The following is a 24,045-nucleotide window of genomic DNA, read 5'->3' as shown; positions in this document are numbered from 1 at the left end:
AAGGTTGTGGGTTCAAGCTCTATATCAGGAGTTTGAGCCCACAGTGTAGGCTACCATTTCAGTGCAGTGTTAAGGACGCACTTCATTGTCAGAGCTGCTGTCCTTCGGATGAATCACTGAATTGAGGTCCAATCTGCCTGGTTGTAGCACCTCATAGTCAGATAGGACATTAAAAATCCCATAGCAGTATTTGAAAATAGAAGTGTATTTCTCCTAGGCATGTCCAACACCCCATATGAATTAATCATTCACTTCTTGTGCAGCTGGATAGTACTTGTGGGACATTTCCATCTGCAAATGTGCTGCTCTGTCTTCCTATCAATACACAGTCACTATATTTGACAGTAATAACCTGTGAAGCCATTGGAGACATCTGGTGTTATAACTACTATATCCAATAGAAAAAATATTACTATAAAGTACCCTTGAGCTGAAGGATGTTTCGAGCTTTCCAGTCAATTTAGCATTCCTGCCATCAATAACCAAACATCCACATAATCTCAATATTTGATTGATGCAAATGCTGCTTTTAATGAAGGACTGCTTCATCAGCCCTCAACATACTGAAATATTTTTAGGTTTTAAATTGTCCACTTCTAATCAGAAATTCAAAAACATGCACAAGTTGTTATAGGAAAATTATTTACAATGCAATAGGCTATTTTTTTACCTTGATTACCCTTTTCACCAATTGTTCCTGGGATTCCATCGAGTCCTGCTTTACCTTTCTCTCCAGGGAGGCCTGATTGACCTTTAGGACCAGGAATACCTGACCAAATATATCAAATTTATTTGTTAAACATGCATCATTAAATGTTGCATTTGTAAGTGAGGCTTATGTATTCAAACCAAACACAGTAGAAATAATTTTGTCTGTCTGTCTGTCTTTCTCCATAAGGCAGTCAGCTCCACTGAGGTACAATTGCAATAATTCTGGCCATTCCCTATGTGGGAGCCTGGTTAGAACCATCGAAATGTACAGCAGTGAAGAAGGCAATTCGGACCATAGTGTGTGTGCTGGTTCTTTTAGAATCCCATTTACCTGCATGAACCACCTTTCCCAGCTATAAATTGTAGTTGGACTGTGAGAAATGGGATTACCGATTCATAAAATCAGAGGCAACAGTTTTTCAATGTACTGAGAGAAATGTAATTGTACCTGGCTCGCCAGGAATTCCTGATAACCCTTTTTCCCCAACAACACCGACTTGACCTTTTTCTCCCGGAAACCCTGGACCACCTGTGGGATAGTCAGAAGTATTTTTTTTCAGCATTTGTGGTCATCAGGAAATTAATGCTCATTTTAAATTAATTTGGTGTAAATGAGGCCTACCTGAAATCCCTGCTGTTCCAGATTCTCCTTTGGGTCCTACTGGACCAATAGCACCTGGCAACCCTGGGAAACCTGGTGAGCCCTTGAACCCAGGAATACCTGTCCGGCCAGTTAATCCTGGATCTCCCTAAATAAGTAGGGTTAACATAGGATATAGTTTAGCATTGCATGAACATCAACAACAAATTTTCATTTATATAGCACCTTTCATGCTGGGAGGATGTCCCAAGACAGTCCAGTGTTTGATGAAAGTTGTAATTAACACAAGAAATTCAGTCTGCAATGGCTGCATGCTTCATGCCAGATTTTCACAATTGTGATCATAATGGTTTATAACACCCTGTGCAACTATGATCCAACATGAAAGTATCATTTAACTAAAAACATCTTCACAGAATGGGTTTGGAAGTTTGCTTAAAATTCTGCAATTTGAGAAAAGTTCAAGACGTTCCTAAATACAATGTATGTTATTCTATGTGAAAGGCTCTGCATAAGTGTTGTTCTCTAACAATTGCTCTATAGTTACTGTAGGTTAGCTACGTGCAGCAGCTTTGATACAATACAATATTGCAAGCTGTGAAACAATTCTATTTCTACAGGAATTCTCTTCTTTACCCAAAGTTTTAAACGTGTTGTTATAAGAATCTTCTATGACTCGTTTTATTCCAGCTTATAGCATTTGTGTTCACTGACGTGCTTCTGTCTGTCAGTATATAAATTTATATTACCTTTATTGGGAAATGTCAGGAATTTCCAGAATAGCTGAAAGCAGGATAAGTAGCTTAAAGCGGGAAAGCAGGCATGGAGCAGAGGAATCGAGGGACATGCAGGAGGCACTCGTGGTTACATTTGTACAAGTTGCTAAAAATTAAACTTACCTTTTGACCAGGATCACCCGGAATTCCAATGCCTGGTATGCCAGTTTCACCTTTTGTACCTTTTTCACCACTGATACCACGATACCCTGGCTGCCCTGGCTGTCCTGTAGCTCCTGGATCACCAGGAAATCCCGAAGAACCTGAGAAGGACATAAAACAGGTCAATGTCACGCTATAATAATAATAATTGTGTTTGATATAGAGCCTTATCACATCATTGCGACATCTCAAAGTGCTTCACAGAATATATTGTAAAGTGGATTTACTGCATATTTTGTGGGTGAAAAGTGGCAGCCAATTGTGCACTGCAGTTTCCCACAAACAGTTGCGGATTGAATGACCAAATAGTTTTTTTTAGGATTAATACCCCCACCACACGATCCGCCAATTGACTAACAACCGGATTCTTATGTACTGCTATGTAAACAGAGGCGTGTGGAGTAAAGAAACTTGCCTAAGGTTTTGCCCCACCTGGGAATCGAACCCGGGTCCTCTCGCTTGTGAGATGAGCGTGCTAACCACTACACTATGGAACTGTTATTTACCACTTGTTCTGAACTTAAGTTTATAATTTAAGTCTTTTTCATGAATAACACATTTATTTCTCAGAATTTTATGTCCAATGCATTTTATTCCTCGTGCAAATTGTACCATCAGATGAGGTTTGGGTTGACCTGAATTAGTAACATATAGTTGTGTTATTTGGGTTTATTTTCCTTCACTTTTCTCCTACTGTATCTTCATTCTGAATTAAGTACTCCATATACTCCATTTATCTTTAATTAGTCAGAGGGAGAGGAATGACAACTTTCGCAGATATCACCAGAAAAGCTCATTTCACTCCCTATCCGTTCAATTCTGTCTGAGATGTAAATGAGCTCAGCGGAGGAATAACAGACTATGTACATTGCCATAGGTAGAATGTATCTTCTATGTAAACTATGGCATTAAATTATCAAATAAAATTTACAGTATTTAGTTACTACTTAGAAAAGCTCAGTACTGCATTTATATTTAATTAGTTGGGGGAAGAGTAATGACAGCTTTCACAGATACCACCAGAAAAGCTTTTTTTCTTCCCTACATTTTAGGCTTGGCATTACATAGGAAAAACTATGCCCTGTCTGCTCCCTCTGCTCAGCGAGCTCTGACTTGCTTCACGTCCCCCACCTTCCCCCCCACCATTGGCGAGTAAGTCTCTCTGCTCCCACCCTCTGGTACTCCATCCCACAGTCCCTCTGCTTCGCCCTCTCCCTTGCCTCCTTCAAGATCCGTCTCAAGACCCATCTCAAGACCCTGCTCTTCGACAGTGCATTCAGTCACCCTCCTACCCCTCCTGATCCCAACCACCAGCGCGGGTGCGAAACCCTGACTGTCCAACGCCTTAGATGTCCTCCTGACGTGAAAGGAGCTTTACAAATATAATTTGTTGTTTCCTGTGATTTTTTTGACAGGAAACTAACTGGGACTCGGGTGAATGTGCAATCTAGGCAATTGTACTATTTTTAAAGATAAGATTTATGCAAGTTTTACTGTACTGCACGTACAAGTGACTGATGGTGCAATTACATAATAAGTGGAACATTATCCGAAACCCTCAAATACAGAAGAAAATATGTAGAAAGGTGCTGCACTTGCTTTGATATTGTATATAGTTTTAATTATTTTCTGGCAAGATTACCTGGAAGCCCCATTTCTCCTAAACCTCCTTTCGCTCCTGGAAAACCTTCACGGCCTGGTTTTCCTGGAGTACCTGGATCACCTGCTGGCCCTACGGAAATCAGGAGAGACATTTCTGTTAGTTTGTTTGAAGTAAAAATTCAGCTTTTGAGAGAAGTGACAAGTATTAGAGAGAATTCATCCTGGGTTCGGAAAGGAGGAGCTCAGCATTATGGTTGTTGTGATGATAGTAGATACAAGCAATGATGTATCTACACCATGATGTTCCAATAATTGGAAATGCCCCTTTAAAAATGTTTAATTCCTCTGAAAGAACTTTTGTTTCAACAGTTTAAAAAAACCTTTATTTTAGCACTGATGGAAATCAGTGTCTTAGTTTATGAAAATGATGGCAATCACTATGTTGCACTCTGTTGAAGTCATCATTTCGTACTCTGCTTTACAAAATATTTTGCCACTTCACAATACTCCAGTAACAAAATTTATGACAAAGTGTTACTACAAATTGTGCTATGAGTTTTACATTTAAGTTAAAATGGATTTAATCTACTGAATTGATGTTATAATAATAATCTTTGCATTTGTTATAGCACCTTATCACATAGTCAAAACTTCTTAAAGTATTTCACACTCTATTGTAAAGTGCTGGATATTTAATTGATACTTTAATTCAGTTTAAGTAGACTCAGTGCATTCACAAACTAGTCCATGTTAATCTCAACTTTGGCTCTTATTTATGACTTACTTTATTTGTTATGAGAAGAAATAAGGATGCTGCCCTTTGCAGAGATTACAGTGTACTAGATGTGCTAACATGAAATAAGCGAGAATTCAGAGCATATTTTTGAAAGAGGTGCTATTATGATGTTGTTTACCCTGTTGTCCTGGTAATCCAGGATCACCATCTTTTCCTGGTGATCCCGGCAAGCCGGGGTCTCCTCCACTCCCCTTTATTCCTTGTAACCCGGGCTTTCCTGAGGAAAAAAAATTGCAAATAATTAAAGTCTGGACAAGGAGTAATATCCTTATGTTGATTATTTTCACGCCCTGGATGCAGCATCAGCTTTTTTCAAACAGCCAGCACAGACTCGATGGACCAAATGGCCTCTTTTTGTGCTGTACGATTCTATGATCAGGCCTCGTTCAGGAGGTTTCTGTTGAAAACTACAGCCAGCGACACTAAGCCAGGAATAATGGTAAAGTTGCAATATTGGTCAATTCTCTATTTGCGGAAGTTGTAGCCACAACATTTAGCATCTTTAGATCATGTACATTTAGATTTTCAAAGAAGAGTAATTAAAAACTAGCTTACCTGAATCTCCGATTTCACCTTTCTGGCCTTTCATTTGCTCCATTAAAGTTTTGTCAATTTCTCCTGCTGGTCCCTTAAGTCCAGGCTCACCTCGGTCACCTTTCTCACCTGCAGTTCCATTATATCCTTGGTAACCAGATTGGCCAGGGCTGCCTGAAAAAACCCAACGTGTTAACATGAATTAAATCCAATGAAGGGAAGAAGGTTAAATCCACCCAATTTTATACTGTTCGGTGCACACAATGTCATAAAAAACATATGCTGATCCGATCTCTCCACTAAATTTTGATTTTCCCCTTTACCTTTGCTCTGATGAAGATAAATAATTGGATAGTGCTTTATGGTTGTCCAATGACTCTTTGGGTATTCTTCATTAAGTTTCAATGGACTATTTGATCATTGAGATTATTTGATTCTTACGCTAACTACACCCAATAGACATGCATGAACACACTTTTAGAAAGGATTACCAAACAATGATCAGATACTGGAACCTTAACTAATATCACTGTTTAACTAAACTCCTGTACAAATACCCCAGCTAAGATCGGTTATTGCAGCAGAAACTAACCAATGAATCTAGGCCATTTCTGGTCAACGCAGTAACTGTACCAAATGGTGCTTTTTATAAAATGTATGGTGTAGTTACCTTTTGGACCTGTGAACCCAGCATTTCCTGGAGGACCAATGAAACCTTGGCTGCCTGGAGTGCCCATTACTCCCATTTCTCCTTTAGAACCTGCAATAGTAAAAACACCTGAATTTAGAACTCAAGGAAGTAAACAGCTGTCAGTTACCTTTGGAAATTATATGTGATAATGTGATTATGAAAGTTGTTTTCAGCAATAACAAAATTGGCTAGATATGGTCAAAGCGTGGTATTGTTATATTGCTGAAGTTACCACACTGTCTGCCTTCTGCAACTTAGGCATCTCAATTTGACATTTATTTCAGTTGGACTCGAGCAGTTTGAAATATCCTTTCACTGATGATTTAGTTCACCATTTGTAGCTTTTTTTTAGCGAAACATGCAATCAACTCTCTTAACAGAACCCGCAGTTGGGCAAGGGCTGGGCATCTAAATTGAATCGAAGATAAAGGTATCAATAAGTCACTAAAACAACTGCAGTTTCACTAATGGAAGAATGACCTTAGATTCACAGAAATAATAGTATATGCCATTTGGCCCATTGAACCTAAATTGGTGCAAGCTCATCCACTGGAGCTAATTATTTAAATTCTAATTCCCTGCTCTGTCCCATCTCTCTCTCTCCATCCATCTTGGCTGTGACAGAAATGACTGTGTTTATTGTCTTAAACACAGTCATTTCAAATGGAATTCCCTTATAAAGGGATCTGAGTGGCCACTGCTTCAGGTAATCGCAAGACTCTTGGGAATTCCAGGAAAGCACATCATTCTGGAGGGAGTTTCCACAAGAGAATGTGAGGTATTTCCAGCTTCTTTAATTAAAGAAATTGACACGTCTTAGACCCCATCTTTCTCTCCACCCCCCCGGCTCAATTTCTGGTCTAATGTGATGCTTGATGCATCAGTCAAATGATACAGGCGCATTTTTACCATCAGCGAAGCAAAGCGAAGTGCTTTGAGACTTGAAGACATGATAAGCTCTATATCAAATGGAAGGATTATTATTGTTATTATCACTTTTAGGGAACTGCTTCAATTCTTAGATAATCTTACATTGAAAATTTGTCAAAGTTAATCTTTTCTTCTTAACTAAATAGCAAATAAAATTAAATCTGCAAAATATTCCTTCCTTGAGATAGATTTAAAGATCATTCTCTACAAAGGGAAACTAATAAAGAGGATGATTATATAAATAAATACTTACCCTGATAACCTGGAAGTCCATCTCTTCCACGTGGACCCATTTGACCCATAAAGCCTGTGGGACCAGGGTTACCTTTGATTCCAAAGCTGCCCTTCTCTCCCTGAGGTCCTGGTATATCTAGACCTGGGAAGCCAGGGTCACCTTTCTCTCCTGGTTGGCCTGAAAATCCTATAGAAATCAAAGAACAACTTTTTTTAAAAAAAATTAAAAGCATTTTTCAAAATGAAAAAACAATACTTTTTCCTTTGGATTTTTTTACAAAACAACTTGTAAACCTGCACCACAGTCTTCCTGATGACAAATGGCATTAATATTTCCATTGACAGCCAGTGTAGAAGTGTATTTAGACATTTACCGCAATGACATTTAGACATGACTGTGTCCACTGATTTGCTGTGATTATAGTCATGCAACAATGAAAGGGCTTTGCAGTGCACTTCAACCTATGGTAACGTATATGCTGTTCTTGTTGTTGTAATGTAGCATAGAAACACAGAAAAAATGAAGCGCTCTCTGCAGTGTGCAGTATGTGGAACAGTTGTGAACATACCTGGAGGGCCTATGGCACCTTGGGGGCCTGGCTTTCCAGGTGGTCCTTGGACACCAATTCCTGCAGAGCCAGGAGGACCTGGAGGCCCATGTGTGCCCTGGAGACCAACATCACCTAAAAGGATATTAGATTTTCTGAGTATATTTGAAATGAGTCTCCAAAATTGGTACTTTAAAATGTCTCCACTCCACTACTGATAATGACAAGAGTTATAGGAAATTGGAAGTGAAAAATGCTATGTTTCATAACAAGCAGATAATTATCACATTGAACCAGTTATGAAACATCACATTCTTCAGTCCAAACATTTTTATGAAAAAACGAAATTCAAAATGAAATGCTTCACACCAGATCATGCAACAGATTTTAGATTTCAAGTCAGATAAGTAGCTTCTTAAAATTTATAATGCAAATTTTAAACAATATAGCTGGGTTTTCCATTAAAGTTGGGTATTTTACCTTTAATGCCTGGAAAACCAGGCAAGCCTGGTTGACCTGACTCTCCAGGAATCCCAGGGAGTCCCACATCTCCTTTCGTTCCTGGCATTCCATCAAAGCCAAGTGGCCCTGGTAGTCCTTTCGGGCCTGGAAGACCAAATCCTGGATCTCCCTGTAGTAAGGGTTAAGTCAATGAGTCACCAAGAATTAATACTGATAGAGAAAACTGAAACCAATGTTGTGTGGTTATGAACGTTTAGGAATAGTGTCTAATCATGGGAATACTCACCTTATGCCCTTTTAGACCCTGTTGACCTGGGAAACCATCATTTCCCGGAGGTCCTGCCCCTCCAGGTGAACCTGGAACTCCGGGCATTCCACTTATACCTATAGGGAAGAAAGAGTGGAAATTAATGGAGTAAAATTCAACTATTATCAGTGCAACCACTTCACAAATGGAAAATAAAACTGTGTCGAAGACACAAAAAAGTATGTCTGTACACAGCAAACCATCCCCCTTTAAGAGTGCTGATATACTTCATTTTGTCATTACATTGACGCAATAAAAACCTCCATCACAAGATAAACCCAATATTGTCTACAAATGTCTAATTCAGAAAAAGCTGAAAATGCATTTAAAAAAACGCTGCTGCCACTCCGAGATCCAACCCCGCCTGAAGAGTACTACAGAAATGCAAGTTGTTACTAAATTTGTTGGTAACCAAATGTTAGAAATTTACCAATATTTTGAGAATTCCAATCACAATTAGCTCTATATTCTATATGAAAGCTCTGTGCTAGTTGTGCACAAACAAATTACCTTTGGGACCAGTTGAGCCTTGAATTCCTATTCCTGGTGGGCCCGAGTCACCTTTGTGTCCTTGAGCACCTGATTCACCATATATACCTGGAAAACCTGCATCACCTATAGGGGTGGGTGTGACATATTTACTTCAGCCAAACAGGGTGGGCTAATCAGGCAATAACATTAAGTATGATATTTTCTTTTTTTACTAATATATCTTGTCATTACATGACAGCATTAAAAATTACTGCAATAAAATATAACTTTATAATGATGAGCTTACCTTGACTACCTGGTTCACCTGGAAATCCCTGTATTCCAGGTGGGCCTGGCAAGCCTGGTTTACTTACAGTTGTGCCTGGTTCACCTTTAAGACCTGTTGGAAGGTTGCAGTCAATGAATGTTTTAGTTTCACATAATGTTTACAACCACAACAATTTATATTTATATAGCGATTTCATGTTGGGAGGTTGTCTCAATGCACTTTACATTGCTGACTGGAAGCCCAAGGTGTGAGAAATTACTTTCACTGGTCAGTGAGACAGTGCTAGAGGGCATTAAATTAAGATAGAAGTGAATAAGCAAATTTGAAAAGGTGGATCATTTTTTTCCACACACAGTTGTTAGAATATGCAATGCCTTGCCAGCAGCTATGGTTGAGGCAGAATCCATATTATCTTCAAAAGGGAACGAGAGAAATATCTATAAAGAAGTAAACTATGGGGGTATGGAGAAAGGGTGAGTAAGTGGAGTTGAAAAGATTGTTCTTGAAAGAGCCACGGAGACACAATGGGACAAATGGCCTCTGTGCTTTCTATGGTTCCATCTTTCACATTTTAGATTGTTATCTTTAATTTCTCATCTCATTTATTGTATTTTCTTTCTCTTTCCATCTTTTTACTTGTTCCTTTCTAAAAATCACTTTTCTTGTCCTTTGCTTTAAACAAATCTTCCAATATTTTCTGTTTGAGATTTTGTGAATTTTAAACTTACGTCTTCAAGCTCCATCCTCACAGTCAGTCAATTTGTTCACATCTATATCATGTGTGACTTTCAGCATTTTAAAGACCAAGAGCAACCACCCACCTCCCCTTATTCTTCTGCCAAAACAAGATCAGTTCTGTAATCCTCTCTTCATAAACCCAGATTTGTTCTCGTCATTAATAATAATCCTTGCATTTGATATATCTTATCACCTTATCACATCGTTGACATGTCTCAAAGCACTTCACAGAACATACCTTAAACTGAATTGACTGCATATTTTGTGGCTGAAACCCAGCAACCAATTGGGAACAGCAATATCTCACAAACAGTCATGGATTGAGTGACCAATTCTTTTTCTAATTTGTGAATGATTTATCACCCCGGAAAAACATTTCATCCTGCCAGGAATCGAACCCAGGTCTCTCGATTGCAAGGCAAGTGCTCTAACCACTGAACTACAAGGACTCCACAATTATTGTTTGATCCATTATTCATTTTCCCACACTTTTTTTTAAGTATACAAATGACTCTAGTGCTCAATTACTACAGTGAGAATGTTAGGTCTGAGCTTACCTGGTGTTCCAGGGACACCCGGTTGACCTGAAGTTCCCCTTTCGCCCTTTTCACCTGAAAGCCCTGGTTCACCAATTCCTGGCTGCCCTGGAGCACCCATGTCTCCTGGCAGCCCAGCTAAGCCTGGAATTCCTGGGAAACCCTTATCCCCTTTGAAAGCAATAGTGGCCTAAACAGATAGAAATGACAATGAACCCAGGGTACCACCAAAGATGTGTAGAAGCAAATTATTCATTATAATAGCTACCTTTAGTCCATCTTGGGTTACATTCATAATGTTGTCTCCTTGGCCAGTTGAAACAATTGAGCATAATACCCTTACATACGACACTTTTGTTATTTATATACAGAATTTGTGACTGAATGAAGATTTATAGAATCTGTATTATCAATAAGGATAGAAATTCATGGGCATAACCTACATGAATGGACTTTTCAATTAAATCTTAATAACTGTCTTAAGTGATGCTGACAAACCACAATGGGTTGAATTTTTAAAAATGACAATACAATTTACATTTATATACTGTATCACCTTTCCTGTTCGGGCGCACGTGGTGGGAGCCGGGGGAGGTGAGAGGGGAAAGACCACCAAAAGCATGAGAGGCTAGGATGATACAGAGCCAATTTCTGGTAAAAGTGTCTTTGTATAAGTGCGACATTGAATTCAATGCTCCACGTCAGCATTTCTGAGATTTCATATAGATTGTACTGTGATCTAATTAATGTTCGTGGGGACAGATACAGATTAAGAAAGGCATGTTATTTGTGCACATGTGGGTCTCAAACTGTTTGACAACTGGTCTTATGAAGTTAAGTTTGAGAAACGACTGCACAGAATACTTACTGGTTCACCTTTCAACCCTTGAAGACCTGGCAACCCATCCTTTCCGGGTATTCCATCCAGCCCAGAAACACCTGGTCTGCCTGAAAAACCTGGGTCTCCTTTATCTCCTTTTAGTCCAGGGGAAAACTGGAAATCACCTGGTTCACCCTTTGATCCAGGATAACCCAAAGGACCTGGTACCCCTTGAGCTCCCTAAAAAAAAGACTCTGTTATAACTTATCATTGAAATACATTTTATAATATCACTGCCAGTATCATTAAACTACGCAGTAAGTTTCATACCTTTTAACATTTGGCAGAAGTAAGTGATGCTTTCAGGTCTTGATATATCTAAACTCTAAAGAATTATACACTTTGGGGTTTAATTTATGATATTTCATAACAGGACTGCTGAATAAAAACAATAAGGAATCAGGTTAGAATTCCAATCAACCTACATGAATCCTCCTCTGGATATAGATTGGGTCAGAACAGAACTCCAGTGGGTCGGCATGATGCACCTCTACTTGCTGGAAAGAATCTACATTTGCATGAATCAAGATTTCTTTTTAAGATTTCTTAATCATTTCTTATTAAGAAATCTTGCTAAGTAATACTCCAACTTAGACCCGTGGCATGTTGAACAAAATTTTAAATTGAATAAAATTGTTGAAATGTGCTGAGATTCCAATCTTAGCTCCACTGTGACAAAATTGAACAACGTATAGAGATGATAATAGGGAAAATTTTATGTGACACCTTATCGTGTCGTTGAGACATCTCAAAGCGCTTCACAGGATAATACTGGAAAGTGTATTGACTGTGCATTTTGTGGGGCCAATGTGGCAGCTAATTTGCACACAGCAATCCCATAAACGGACATAAATAGTCATGAAGTGTTTTTTTCTGGGGTTTGTCAGCCAGGACCCCGAGATCACCTCCAGAACAGAAGGTTTACTTGCTCCGGTACAAACAGCTGATCCAACTTGTAGTTGGATCTTGCGGGATCCAGAGTCAGGAAAACTGTCCTATATTACTGTGGTTCAATCAGAGACAAAACAGTAATGCAAAAGTGTCGTGGGATAGTCTGGAATATTCTGCATCAAAAGATCGTTTTTATTTCTAGAAACCAGTTGAGGTTAAAACAATAGTAGTTTCTGTGTTGCTGCAAATTAAAACAAGGACAACTCACAGGCTGGCCTTCAATACCAGGTCTTCCTGGTGGACCATAGTCACCCTTGATACCTGGAGCCCCATCCTCACCTGGGAAAATAGAGTGTTTCAGAATATTAGCAAAAACTATTCCACTTTTCTTTCATTGATTATGTTAATACATTATTCTCCTTGCACAGTTTACACTTCAAATGAAAATGAATTTTGTTTAGGGAATTTTAAGTATGAAACACTAGGACATTGACAGACAGAATATTTTTCAAACAGAATATTCCCATCTGTGCAAGTATTAAAAACTAGCATAACCCTAAGAAATATCTTGGCTTGCAAAGGCTTTCTCAGCCTATAAATTCTGCCTCTTTGGGTTCATTAGCTTAAGAAAGTAATGGATCAGTCAGCCCAGGGTTTTTAAAATAGATTTGAGCACTCCCATAATTCAGAATTTGGGGAGTAGAAGAGTTGGTGGGAAGTTATGTTAAACCATGTTTTAATACTTTTCCTTAAATAAGGAATGAGAACGAGTTTCAGAATATTTTGATTCCCAATCTTCTCCAAGAATTTTCAGTTTTTTCTTAATCTCTTGTAGAATTTTTTTGGAAAAGGCAACAGCTGATATGGTAGGAATTGGCAGATGATATGGGATAAAACCTTGAACTGCATCTAATGTATGCTGAAGCAAATGACTTTGGTTAGTAACTCACCCGATCGTCCTGGTGGACCTTGTGGACCAGCTGGCCCAGGTGACAATGCAAATTCACAGTGGAAACACGTATCGCCTTTGCTGCCTATAACAAAGCAGCACATCAGAAAGTAGGTAAGGAAATTATGTCTCAGTTGTACAGAGCCTTGGTCAGAATCTATCTGGAGTACTGGGTCCATGAGTACCACACATCAGAAAAGTGAAATTTTAACCAAGCCTAGATAAGTACAAATCTATGTGCATTCCCGAGCACATTCCTTGTGTTAATTAAAACAAGAAGTGAGGTTAGGCCTGCAATTGTTACCCCTTAATCTAGTCAATTAGTTCTAATCAGTTAGTCAAGATCAGAGAGAGAGGTACTCGATCATTAACTGATATCAGATTTTAGATGCCGTCATCCGTACCATGATGTGTTGATATTGCTAAAGCTGAGACAAAAACCACAATCACCTTTCTGTCCTGCTTCTCCTTGTAGCCCTGGGGATCCTTGAGGCCCTGGAAGTCCAGTCAAATCTTTGCAGTCCTCAACAAGCACTGAAACAATCATAAAAAAAATCAATAAAAATAAAGAAAGTAAAAGATTTTCAACAGACTGAACCACCACAGTAATAAAACATCAAAGCCAATAACAACAACGACAAACAACAAATGAAATTTATAAAGTGCCTTGCATGTCAGGAGGATGTCCCAAGGCACTGACAATCAAACATTTACACCCAAGCTGGGGTTGCAATCAGGAGGGGTGGAGGGCAAGGGGGTTGGTGGTAGGAAGATGACAGAAGGTATGGTCAAAGAGGAAGTTCTTGAGACAACCTTGAAGGAGGCAAGGAAAGGGACGAAGTGAAGGGTTTCCAGGATGGAGTTCCAAAGGGTGAGGGCAGAGAGGTTGAAGGCCTGACAGCCAATGGTGTAGCGGGATGGGTGGGGGGCGTAGAGCAGGCCTCTGAGCAGAGGGAGCAAACGGGTTTGAAAGATTTGATGCACAGTGGTAAGAAGGGCTTTAAAAGTGAGGATGAGGATTTTAAACTCAATCCTCTGGGGGATGGGGAGCCAGTGAAGCCAGCAAAGATGATGTGGGAGAGGAAACGAGGTACAGTGTTTTGAATAATCTGAAGTTTGTGGAGGGAAGAATTAGGAAGTCTAGCAAGTGGGAATTAGCAGTCAAGTGTGAATGTGGTGAAAACATGGATGAGAGTCTTGGTGGCTTGACCATAGAGATAGTGGTGGAGGTGGGCAATGTTGTGGAGGTGGGCAATGTTGTGGAGGTGGGGAGCCTGAATGGGTCAAGGCATGTATGCAGAGTTTAAAGGAGAGTTGAGGGGCAAACAAGACACCAAGCTTCTGTATTGGTTCAGTGAGGCAGAGAGTGCATCCATGAATAGTGATGCTGTCAGGCATTGATAGAAACCAAGCTGGAGGGCCTCCGTCTTGTCCACAGAAATACCTCAAAATAACACCAGAACTGCCTGCCCCTATTTACTTTCCTCTACCTGATATAGGGTCTTTCCCAGGTCAAATGAAAGGTCATATCTGAGCCATTAACCTCTCTCTTTCCTTAGATGATTGACTTACTGTGGATTTTCAACATTTTTTGTTGTTAACCACACAGATATCTGGTTCTTCATATAAAAAATGTTTTTAAGGGGGAGGCATTGCTTTCTTTTCAAATGTGATTTTTTCCCTCAATTTCTGTCCTCTTCCAAAGGCATCCAAGTCACTCTGTGAAGATTGAGACTCCATGGATAGCGATTGTCCTCTGGTTCCTCACAAGGCATTTGTGTTTGATCATTTACAGTGAGTGTTAGCAGAAGGTAATAGTCGAGGCCCTCTCCTATCTTCACTTGACAATTACACATCCTCATTGTCCATCTATTGGTTGAACCCAAAGATTTCAGCAAGATCTCAATTGCAATATGCAAGCATGGAAAGCTACCATATAATACAACTTACATTTACGGTATATAGTGGCTTCACGTCGACAGGGGGCCTCAAAAGTGCTTCATCTTTCACCTCTTAAATTCTAAGCACAAGCTTAAAAATTTAGACTGGACGTACAGTATGGCGGCTGGTTAGTAATTTTGTCACATTACCTTGCAATCCTGGGGGGCCTGGACGTCCAGCTGGGCCTGGCGAACCATCCCTTCCTGGGGAACCTGACAGAGACAATCCTGGAATACCTTGCTCGCCTTTCTGACCTTGTTCACCAGAGAATCCGGGAAGACCTTTTTCTCCTCGCAGGGATAAACCTAAAGATTAAATTAAAAAATAGCTTTAGAGCACTTACAAAAAAAGAGATTTGATAAAATGGTGAATTAATGATGGCATTGTGCTATAGTAACTTTTACCCAGTTACACACTAGACACTAGATACTAATCTAGGAGGGAGAGTAAACACCGAGGATGACATTAAAATAATGCAACGAGATATAGATAGGCTAGGTGAATGGGCAAATAGGTGGCAGATGAAGTATAATGTAGGGAAGTGTGAAGTCATCCACCTAAGTAACAAAAACAGCAGAGCAGATTATTTTTTAGAAGGGGAGAGACTAGATAGTGTTAGTGTTCAGAGGCACCTGGGTGTCCTTGTACACCAATTACAAAAAGTTAGTTTGCAGGTACACCAAGCAATTAGGAAGGCTAATGGTATGTTAGCAGTTTTTACAAAAGGGTTAGAATATAAGAGTAGGGAAGTTTTGCTGCAACTGTATAGGGCCTCAGTGAGACCACACCTAGAGTGTTGTGTGCTGTTTTGGTCTCCTTATTTAAGAAAGGATGTACTCGCTTTGGGGAGAGGGTACAACGTAGATTCACTAGGTTGTACCTGGGATGAGGGGGATGAGTTATGAGGATAGGTTCAGCAATTTAGGCCTATATTCTCTAGAATATAGAAGAATGAAGGGTGATCTTAAAGAAACCTATAAGATTATAAAGGGGCACGACAGAATAGATTGTAGGAGACTTTTTCCCTGATTGTAGAAACTATAACCAGGGTTCACAATCTTAAAATTAGGGGTAAGCCCTTTCGCACTGAGTTGAGAAAACACTTCTTCACTCAGAGGGTAGTGAATTGATGGAATTCTCTACCCCAAAGGGCTGTAGATGCTCAGTCCTTGAACATATTCAAGACTGAGATTGATAGATTTCTTGTGGATAAAGGGATTAAGGGATATCGGGATAAGGCGGGTAGGTAGTGTTAGAATAGATCAGCCATGATCTTATTGAATGCCGGGGCAGGTTCGAGGGGCCAAATGGCTTACTCCTGCTCCTAATGCTTATGTTCTTATGTACTCAAACATATGGGATACAAAACTCCTGTAGAACAGAGTAATCAAGGTTCATCTGTGTTTTTAGCCACTTCCCCTCCCCACCAACTTTCTGTCCCCAGCTCAGGCGTCTAGTTAGTGAAGAGCTTTCAGATGTCCTCCCGACGTAAAAGGTGCTTTAAAAATGTAAACTGTTGCTGTTGTTGTTATAGGAGTAAAATACTAGAGTGTTACACAGTTGAGGCTTTCATGTAGTATTATAAACTGTTGCGTTATGTTGTAGGTCAATGTACAATCATTCTTTTCATTGTGGGTTAATGCTGTAATTGAGGGCACTTAGAATTCTCTTTTTACACATACCTTTACACATGTGTAACACATAGTGCAAATTAGACTCCGATAAGTGAATCATGAATGGTTGGTACTTAAAGCATGCCTATAAAACTGAATAAAAGTTACATTGTCTTATTGTCGTCACTTTAATCTGTAAAGTTTTAACACAAATTTCCACTTCTTACCTGGAGAACCTGGTAGACCTGCAAGTCCTGGAGGGCCTGGAAAAAAGAATTGTTTCACTCATCATGGTTGTTATTTAGTAAATCTGGATTTACTATAATATCTTACATATTAATACAGTTTTCAATAACACTGTACGGAGGATCAATTGCACTTACCAGTGGGTCCTGTATCACCTTTCTGTCCAGGTGTACCTGGGAGACCCATGTCACCTTTGACGCCGTAAAGAACATTTCCGTGTATATCAATAATCTGAAAGAGAAAATATCATTTTTATAGAAATAAACAAAATAAAGCTAAAAAAAATTATAGATCGCAGCATCAAACCAAAAGATGTTTGATCAAGGTCTCAGTGATTGATATTGGCAGACTTGAAGATTTCTCCAACGTCAAAGTCACCACCAAGCTGAATTCAACCACACTGTTAACAACAAAGAAATCAAACTCTAATTTGTAATAATGCGTATTAACTGCTTTCCTCATCAGAATAGTTTTATGGAGAGAAATGGTGCTAGTTATTATATCTCCAAATACAATTCAACTGAATTTTTTCATAAAGTATTTAGATTTTAGATTATTTCCTGCAAAAGAAGTCCAAACCATTCAGAAATCATAAACTTCTCATGGTTATTACCAATTTTAATTACCACAGCCCGATTTTTAAAAATTATTGTACTTACAAGACCAGGAGGACCAGCAATCCCCGTTTCACCCTTATCTCCCTAAGGAAAGAATAAAGGAGCATTATTCCAAAAGTATCACAAAATAACAATCAAAGTGAAGTCCACTTTGCAGATATTCCCACAATTAACTCAAAGACAATTTCAGTAAGCAGAGATGTCGTGCACAATGATTGGTGTAGCTATGCACTGCTTCTGCATCACTGTGGAGCTTTGGCAAATAATACGTCAGAAGTATATTTGCGCAACACATATCTACCTGCCGTTTAGGGGAGGGCGTTGCTTTAAACATTTACTCTGATATTAGATTGGAGAAGCAGGTTTCCTTTTCTGTACCTCAGAGAAAGAACATCAGTAATGTTTTAATCTTATTGGGTCAGTTTCTTGGAATGTGCAAAAAACAGGTAGATTTCTCCTCTAGCCCCCGGACCGTTTTGTGCAGCATTCCTCAGGGCTTTGTCCTGAGTCCCCTCCTCTTCAATATCAATATGCTCCCTCTTGGTTACATCATCTGCAGACATGGGGTAAACTTCCACATGTGGATGACACCCAACTCTCTGTCTCCACCCTTGACTCCAGGACCACTGCTGTCCTGACAGAATGTCTGTCAGACATCAAGTGAGAGCTAACTTTCTAAAGTTGAACGTCAACAGCAACAACAACAACTTGCATTTATATAGCGCCCTCCATGCCGGGCGGCGTCTCGGAGTCATTAACAATGGCAGATCCCGAGGCCGAGCCAGGAGGAGGGGGGAGGTGACCATGGGCGCGGTCGAAGAATAAGGTCTTCAAGCATGACCTGAAGATGGGGAAGGAGGGGAAGAGGTGAAGGCGTTGAGGGAGGGATTTCCAAAGTTTCGGGGCCCTCTTGATTGGCTCCCAATAAGACCGAGGCTCCACACCTCAGGCCCTGGCACCATCACCATCCATGGTTGCACACTCCACCTCATTGAGCCAGTCCGGAACCTTAGCATCTTGTTTGACCCTCAACTATCCTTTCTACCCCAAATCCTGATCCTCACCTTCAAAGCCATCCATGGCCTTGCTCCCCACTACCGCTGCGACCTTCTCACCCCCTACCAACCTGCCTGCTCCCTCCCCTCAGCAGGCTCCGGCCTGCTTCACATCCCCCGTCTTACCCGCCTCACCATTGGCTGATGGGCCTTCAGCCACTCTGCCCCCACCCTCCATCCCACAGTCCCTCTACCTTGCCCCCTCCCTCAAGACCCTCCTCTTCGACCATGTCTTCAATCATCTTCTTTTCCCTCCTGCCACCCTTCCCAATCCTGACCCCCAGCTCGGGTCTGAAACACTGATTGGCCAGCGCCTTGTGACATCCTCCTTATTGAAAGGCGCAATACAAATGTAATTTTTCCTTCTTGTTGTAGGTGGCCATAAAAATAAATCGATTAATATAAAATTCTTTACCTTAGCGCCATCGTATCCTGGAATCCCTGGTTCACCTGCATAACCTTGTATACCCTGCAGATTAGATCAAAATAAAATTATTTTTAGTCTCCATTTAGTGTTGATGCAAAACAAAGATCCAATAGCATTCCTTACGGAATTTTCTTTACAAATGTTTTAAGGGCAATCTGTTGAAATCAAAATAACATCGAGTCCAGAAGGTTGCAGATTGAAATGCTGATCTAGGCTGCTTGTGAATCTTAGTTGGACTGCACAAATTGGACTATAATTGATCTCATGTTTGGTTAGGGAGTGAGAAAGTCATTGTGGCTACCCACTCCTGATCATGATCCAGAGATCCTTTGCTTGGTATCAGGTGAGGACAATATTCAGCTTAGTTGTATTGTTTCACGAGTGATTATCCTGCCAATACTCATTGTTAAGGACCACATGTGAACAATAGTCATTTGGAAATTTGCAAATGGTTGTGAAATCATAATGAGTAGAAGAAAAAATGAGTCAAATGTGTTCAGGAGAGGTGAGCGGAGTGTAGGAGAACATTGGAAAGCCAAAACACCCTTGAACAAAATGCATTTGGAAACATACCTTTTTCTGAAAGTATAAAGGAAATTTTGGACATATATTTGAAAAAGAAAAATATAAAAGTGTATCCAGAAAGGACAAAGGAGTTGAACTAAATGGAGAGCCCCATGGGCACAATAAGCCAAGTGGCTTCCTTCTTGTTGTAAAATTCTAGGATCCAGCTCTGACGGGATTTTGTGCTACCCTCAATCTTAACGACCTGAAAAAAAAACTTTCCCATAACCGCCTTACAGCTACGAAAGCAGCTCATCTGCAGTGTAAAGTGAGTGAGCAGCACTCTAGGTGTTGAGTATGTGAGCAAGGTGCATACAGTGCTGTCTCCAAAGCAACATGAACAAGCAATGTTGGCACACATCATCCATAAACTCCTGCTCACATCATTAATAAACTGGTCAGAACTGAGTCAGAGGTGCAGTGTCACGAGCAATGTTTATAGCATTTAACACAGTCAACCAGAATAACCTTTGAGTTAACAGTGGAGGTTTAATAATAATCACAACATTTGTTATGATTGTTAAGCACCTGTACTAAAGAAACATCTTGAAAATAATTGCTGTGAATTGAAATGAGTGTGAAGTGTGTAGGTGAACATTTCAGCCAATTTGTGCCCAGTAATGTTCATAAACAATTATGAAATGAATGATCAAATTATTTATAGGATTATTGGCTAGGATATGGCGTCATACATCTTTAATGTCCATCTGAACAGTCACAGTGTACCTTGGTTTAATTCGAAGGATGACTCCTCCAACAAAACAGCAATCCCCAGCACTTTATTGGAATGTCAGTCTAAACTATGAATCTCAAACCATGATGTGGGTCTTTAACACCCAACCTCTGACCCAGAGGCAATAATACTGCCAACTCATGAAGTAGAGGGGAAAACAGGTAGTTCTCAGGATATGAAAATACTTACCTCGGGACCTTGAAGCCCTGCGTCACCATCTTTACCAGGTTTGCCCTATAAAACAAATAATGATCATGAAAAAACTTGATCTGACTGAAAAAAAAGACAGTTCCCACTGAACATAACTTCTTGAGTACAAGTTATCAAAGACACATGGCTTGGAAATTATATTGAATGAGAATCCATATTATAAACCAATTAAAACTTCTATTTTACATTAGTTTGAAAGAAAGAACCGGTAACATTTTTAGGATGTTGGAAGTGGTCAACAATTATTATTTTTTCCAACTGGTTAGAAAGTCTAATGATTTGGCCAGACTCTGATCACAATCCCTGACCATTCAAACAGTAAATTTGCATCTTTAAAATAGAAACTATGGGCTAGTTTGATGATGTGTACTATGGTAGTTGGGAGAAAAGAGGTAGATAACAGTAGACACAACATCTCTACCATGTGTATGAGGATATAGGGCACTCTACTATGTTCTAACTGAAGTAAAGAAGAGCATACAGAAGATGGCATAATCATTACACAAACTGCATTTCAGCAGATTATTGAGCAATGCACAGCAGCTTCATCACTTCTAAGCAATTACAAATGTTCATAATTTGACTGTCTCAACAAGGTAATAGTGACCCATAAAAGTATTCCCAATTTCTGGAAAGATGTCCCAGTGATGTCTAGAAGATTATCTATATTACTATGTGTGACACATAATGTATGTCCTTCTTACTTGTTGATTGGTTTGACAGGCCTCCTTCCTGTTGGATTAATATAGGACCCAATTTGTGACATGACTGACTGAGCCTTGTCCACACTTCACCGACTGTATGTTTGGTCTACGATCAGAAAGCCACCATGGCATCTGTTGTCCTAGATTGCAGCCTAGCCTAGATCAAATTGAAGCATTCCCATTTACCATCTGTGTTTAGGAACGGATCCAATATCAGTAGTCTTTTACTGGTAGAGGATCTAGTACTCCAACTACACACCGCCCTGATGCATTCCAAAACAATATGCTGTAAGATAGATACAGTTTTAACATTTATGACAATGTAAGCACAAGAGAAATAAACTAGAGTCAATTATGATATTTATATCTTGCTGTTTATTTTTTGTAGATTATATTTGCAAATATATTATTGAATTTGTGTCTCAATGAGGGCCATTTATTCTGTAACATCCTGCCATAAGTATAATGAGACAAAATGCTAATCTTGGAGGGCATGCAAAATTCCTTTGAAGGTCTAGAGATGTAAACCATTCATCTTTGTAAGAGCATGAAAGAAAATGAAAAAAACAAAGGAGGTAAAGTAATAATGGAAATACACAGAAGGTAGCATGCTGATCACTAGAAATCTTACATTGATGCATAAGTTACATTGAACAGGTTATACATGTTCCACTTTACTTACTCGTTTTCCAGATTCACCAGGTTGGCCTTTGTCACCTTTTATTGCTAAACCGGGAAGTCCCTAAAGAAGCACAGAAGGTTATTTGGGGTTAGTAATCTTTCAAATTTAAATGATTTAAATTTTCAAAAAAAAACATTATTTGGGAATTATTTTTGCAGACATGATATTCAGTGTAATTGTAGGTTTAAGACTGTATTATATGTGTTTATAAGCACACAGGGACAAATTTGTTAAATTTAACAAAACCGATGTGAATAAATACTTAGTCCATATACCAGTAATACAAAATCCTAGAAATTAACCAAAATACTATAGTAAAAGCCAAAGAGAAAATTCATGGCATGACACTGAGCATGATCATAGCATGGTGGCTAAAATTAATCTTTTTGTTATGCTTATTTTATAATGGGACTCTATTAACCCACTTAATCTTAACAATATAGTTAAGAGGAAGTCCTGTGCATTTAGAAAATGAAAGTCAAAGGGAATGTCAACTTGCCCCTGTCTCATTATTCTATTTACACACATTGCAGGAAAAGTAGAGAGCAATAGGAGCAGGTCCTCCCCCAACACACACATACACACTTCTATTGATTGGGGAAATAACACAGGATTGTGTGGGGATCCTAAAAGGAGCCAAATAAAGGTACTTTGGACCCATGTAATATCCACTTGATGTTGGCGTAGAATTGACACTGAATTGTTACTATCCCTTTCAGATGTGATTTGATATTTTGTATTGCTTCATGGTATTGTGCAGCAAACTATTTTTAAAAAGGGCATAATAAATAAATGAAATGTAAATTGCAATGAGCTGCGCTCTGCCTGTAGCCATTTCTAACAGCTCTGATCCTTCAGAATCAATTACTAAATGAATTTCTGTGTTCACATTGTGCTACACTACAATGCAACATAAAGCAATATACAGTTCTTGGTTGAAGTGCAAAATAACAATTCAGTGTCATCTTTGAGCCAATATAAAACACACACACACACACATATACCCCACAAAGACGTACACACAAAACCTGGCGGCCAAAGTGCCTTACTTTGGGAGTTTAGATGACCTCCTCATATATATTTAATTGCCAAAGATTTATTTTCTAAGTATTTGTCATGAAGGATCTAAATAATCTACATAAATAAAAAGTACATTTCTGGAAATTTATACAAAAACAAATTTACTATTACTATTATAAGGTAAATTCCCCCATAAATTAGTTTTAAAACGTCTTCTATTGGCGGACAAACCACAATAGTGCAATACAATGGAGCTGCTTCAAGTTACTAACAAACGAAACCGGTTACCTACACAAAAAGTTTGGATAATGAACCTATGAATTTTGACTCACTTAAGTGCAAGGAATAAATCTGTTTACTTACATGAATCCCAGGAACTCCTCTTTGACCAGGTACTCCAGTTTCTCCTTTCTGACCCTGAATAATGAGATAAACAACAATAGAAATTAATCATGTTTTCACTTTGCTGAACAAGAATAGCATTGAACACTGTATTTCATTATTTGAGGATTGAAACATTGGAAGATCTGAGTTCCTATTCCCAACATAATGTATCGCACAGACCTGCACAAATTTCAGAGCTCTTCAACTTGAAATAACACACATACATTTTCCCCTATGCCAAATCACCCACAGGAGGATCCTTCTCAAGACAGAAAGAGTTTTCACTGCTTCACCCAATGATCCCAGATCTGAGATCGTACTTCAAAGTGTGAACAGGATTGACTGGTGCGACAATATCAAATTTCTTCAATTCAAGTAAAAGTTAGATTTGAGTGTTGCTTCCCCAAAGATCTGAAAGCAATTTTCATCACTGGTGTTTACACTCCACATGAGCCTCCACCCCTCCTAATCCCCTCTCCCATACCCCATTATTCCCATTCTCTCATTTCTTTTCTACGGGTGCATTAAATACATATAGTAATTGTAACAAGTGCAAAGGAGAATATTTGCAATAAACTCATCCCACATTACATGAATCTATCTGAGCTTTGCTAGGTCAAAATATGATATGAGCTTAATTATTCTAAAAAATCAAAAACAATATTTCTTTTTTTTAACAAAAAGATTTTCCATTTAAAAAGCAATACAGTTTTCAGAAGTGAACAATGTTACCCCAATGCA

General features: G+C 39.2%; 1 protein-coding gene across 1 annotated transcript in view; it reads right to left on the bottom strand.

Annotated features, from left to right (window-relative positions):
- LOC103177556 (collagen alpha-1(IV) chain) overlaps window positions 1–24,045 on the bottom strand; it is a 101,692-nt gene that overhangs the window by 11,913 nt on the left and 65,734 nt on the right. Inside the window, exons 14-40 of the mRNA XM_007891779.2 lie at window positions 23,284–23,337; window positions 21,901–21,960; window positions 20,494–20,538; window positions 18,996–19,049; window positions 17,568–17,609; window positions 17,046–17,139; window positions 16,890–16,925; window positions 15,199–15,354; window positions 13,559–13,642; window positions 13,110–13,193; window positions 12,428–12,498; window positions 11,257–11,448; window positions 10,410–10,578; window positions 9,133–9,225; window positions 8,865–8,969; window positions 8,334–8,431; window positions 8,066–8,216; window positions 7,607–7,720; window positions 7,057–7,224; window positions 5,853–5,942; window positions 5,204–5,356; window positions 4,767–4,865; window positions 3,893–3,982; window positions 2,212–2,351; window positions 1,334–1,460; window positions 1,160–1,240; window positions 671–769 (exon numbers count right to left, since the gene is read on the bottom strand). Coding sequence (XP_007889970.2) covers window positions 671–769; window positions 1,160–1,240; window positions 1,334–1,460; window positions 2,212–2,351; window positions 3,893–3,982; window positions 4,767–4,865; window positions 5,204–5,356; window positions 5,853–5,942; window positions 7,057–7,224; window positions 7,607–7,720; window positions 8,066–8,216; window positions 8,334–8,431; window positions 8,865–8,969; window positions 9,133–9,225; window positions 10,410–10,578; window positions 11,257–11,448; window positions 12,428–12,498; window positions 13,110–13,193; window positions 13,559–13,642; window positions 15,199–15,354; window positions 16,890–16,925; window positions 17,046–17,139; window positions 17,568–17,609; window positions 18,996–19,049; window positions 20,494–20,538; window positions 21,901–21,960; window positions 23,284–23,337 — 2,749 coding nt within the window. The remainder of the gene's footprint in view (window positions 1–670; window positions 770–1,159; window positions 1,241–1,333; window positions 1,461–2,211; window positions 2,352–3,892; window positions 3,983–4,766; window positions 4,866–5,203; window positions 5,357–5,852; window positions 5,943–7,056; window positions 7,225–7,606; window positions 7,721–8,065; window positions 8,217–8,333; window positions 8,432–8,864; window positions 8,970–9,132; window positions 9,226–10,409; window positions 10,579–11,256; window positions 11,449–12,427; window positions 12,499–13,109; window positions 13,194–13,558; window positions 13,643–15,198; window positions 15,355–16,889; window positions 16,926–17,045; window positions 17,140–17,567; window positions 17,610–18,995; window positions 19,050–20,493; window positions 20,539–21,900; window positions 21,961–23,283; window positions 23,338–24,045) is intronic.

Source organism: Callorhinchus milii, unplaced genomic scaffold (genome assembly GCF_018977255.1).
Source record: "Callorhinchus milii isolate IMCB2004 unplaced genomic scaffold, IMCB_Cmil_1.0 Scaffold4, whole genome shotgun sequence".
Classification (NCBI taxonomy): domain Eukaryota; kingdom Metazoa; phylum Chordata; class Chondrichthyes; order Chimaeriformes; family Callorhinchidae; genus Callorhinchus; species Callorhinchus milii.
This window is presented reverse-complemented; position numbering and strand designations above follow the sequence as displayed.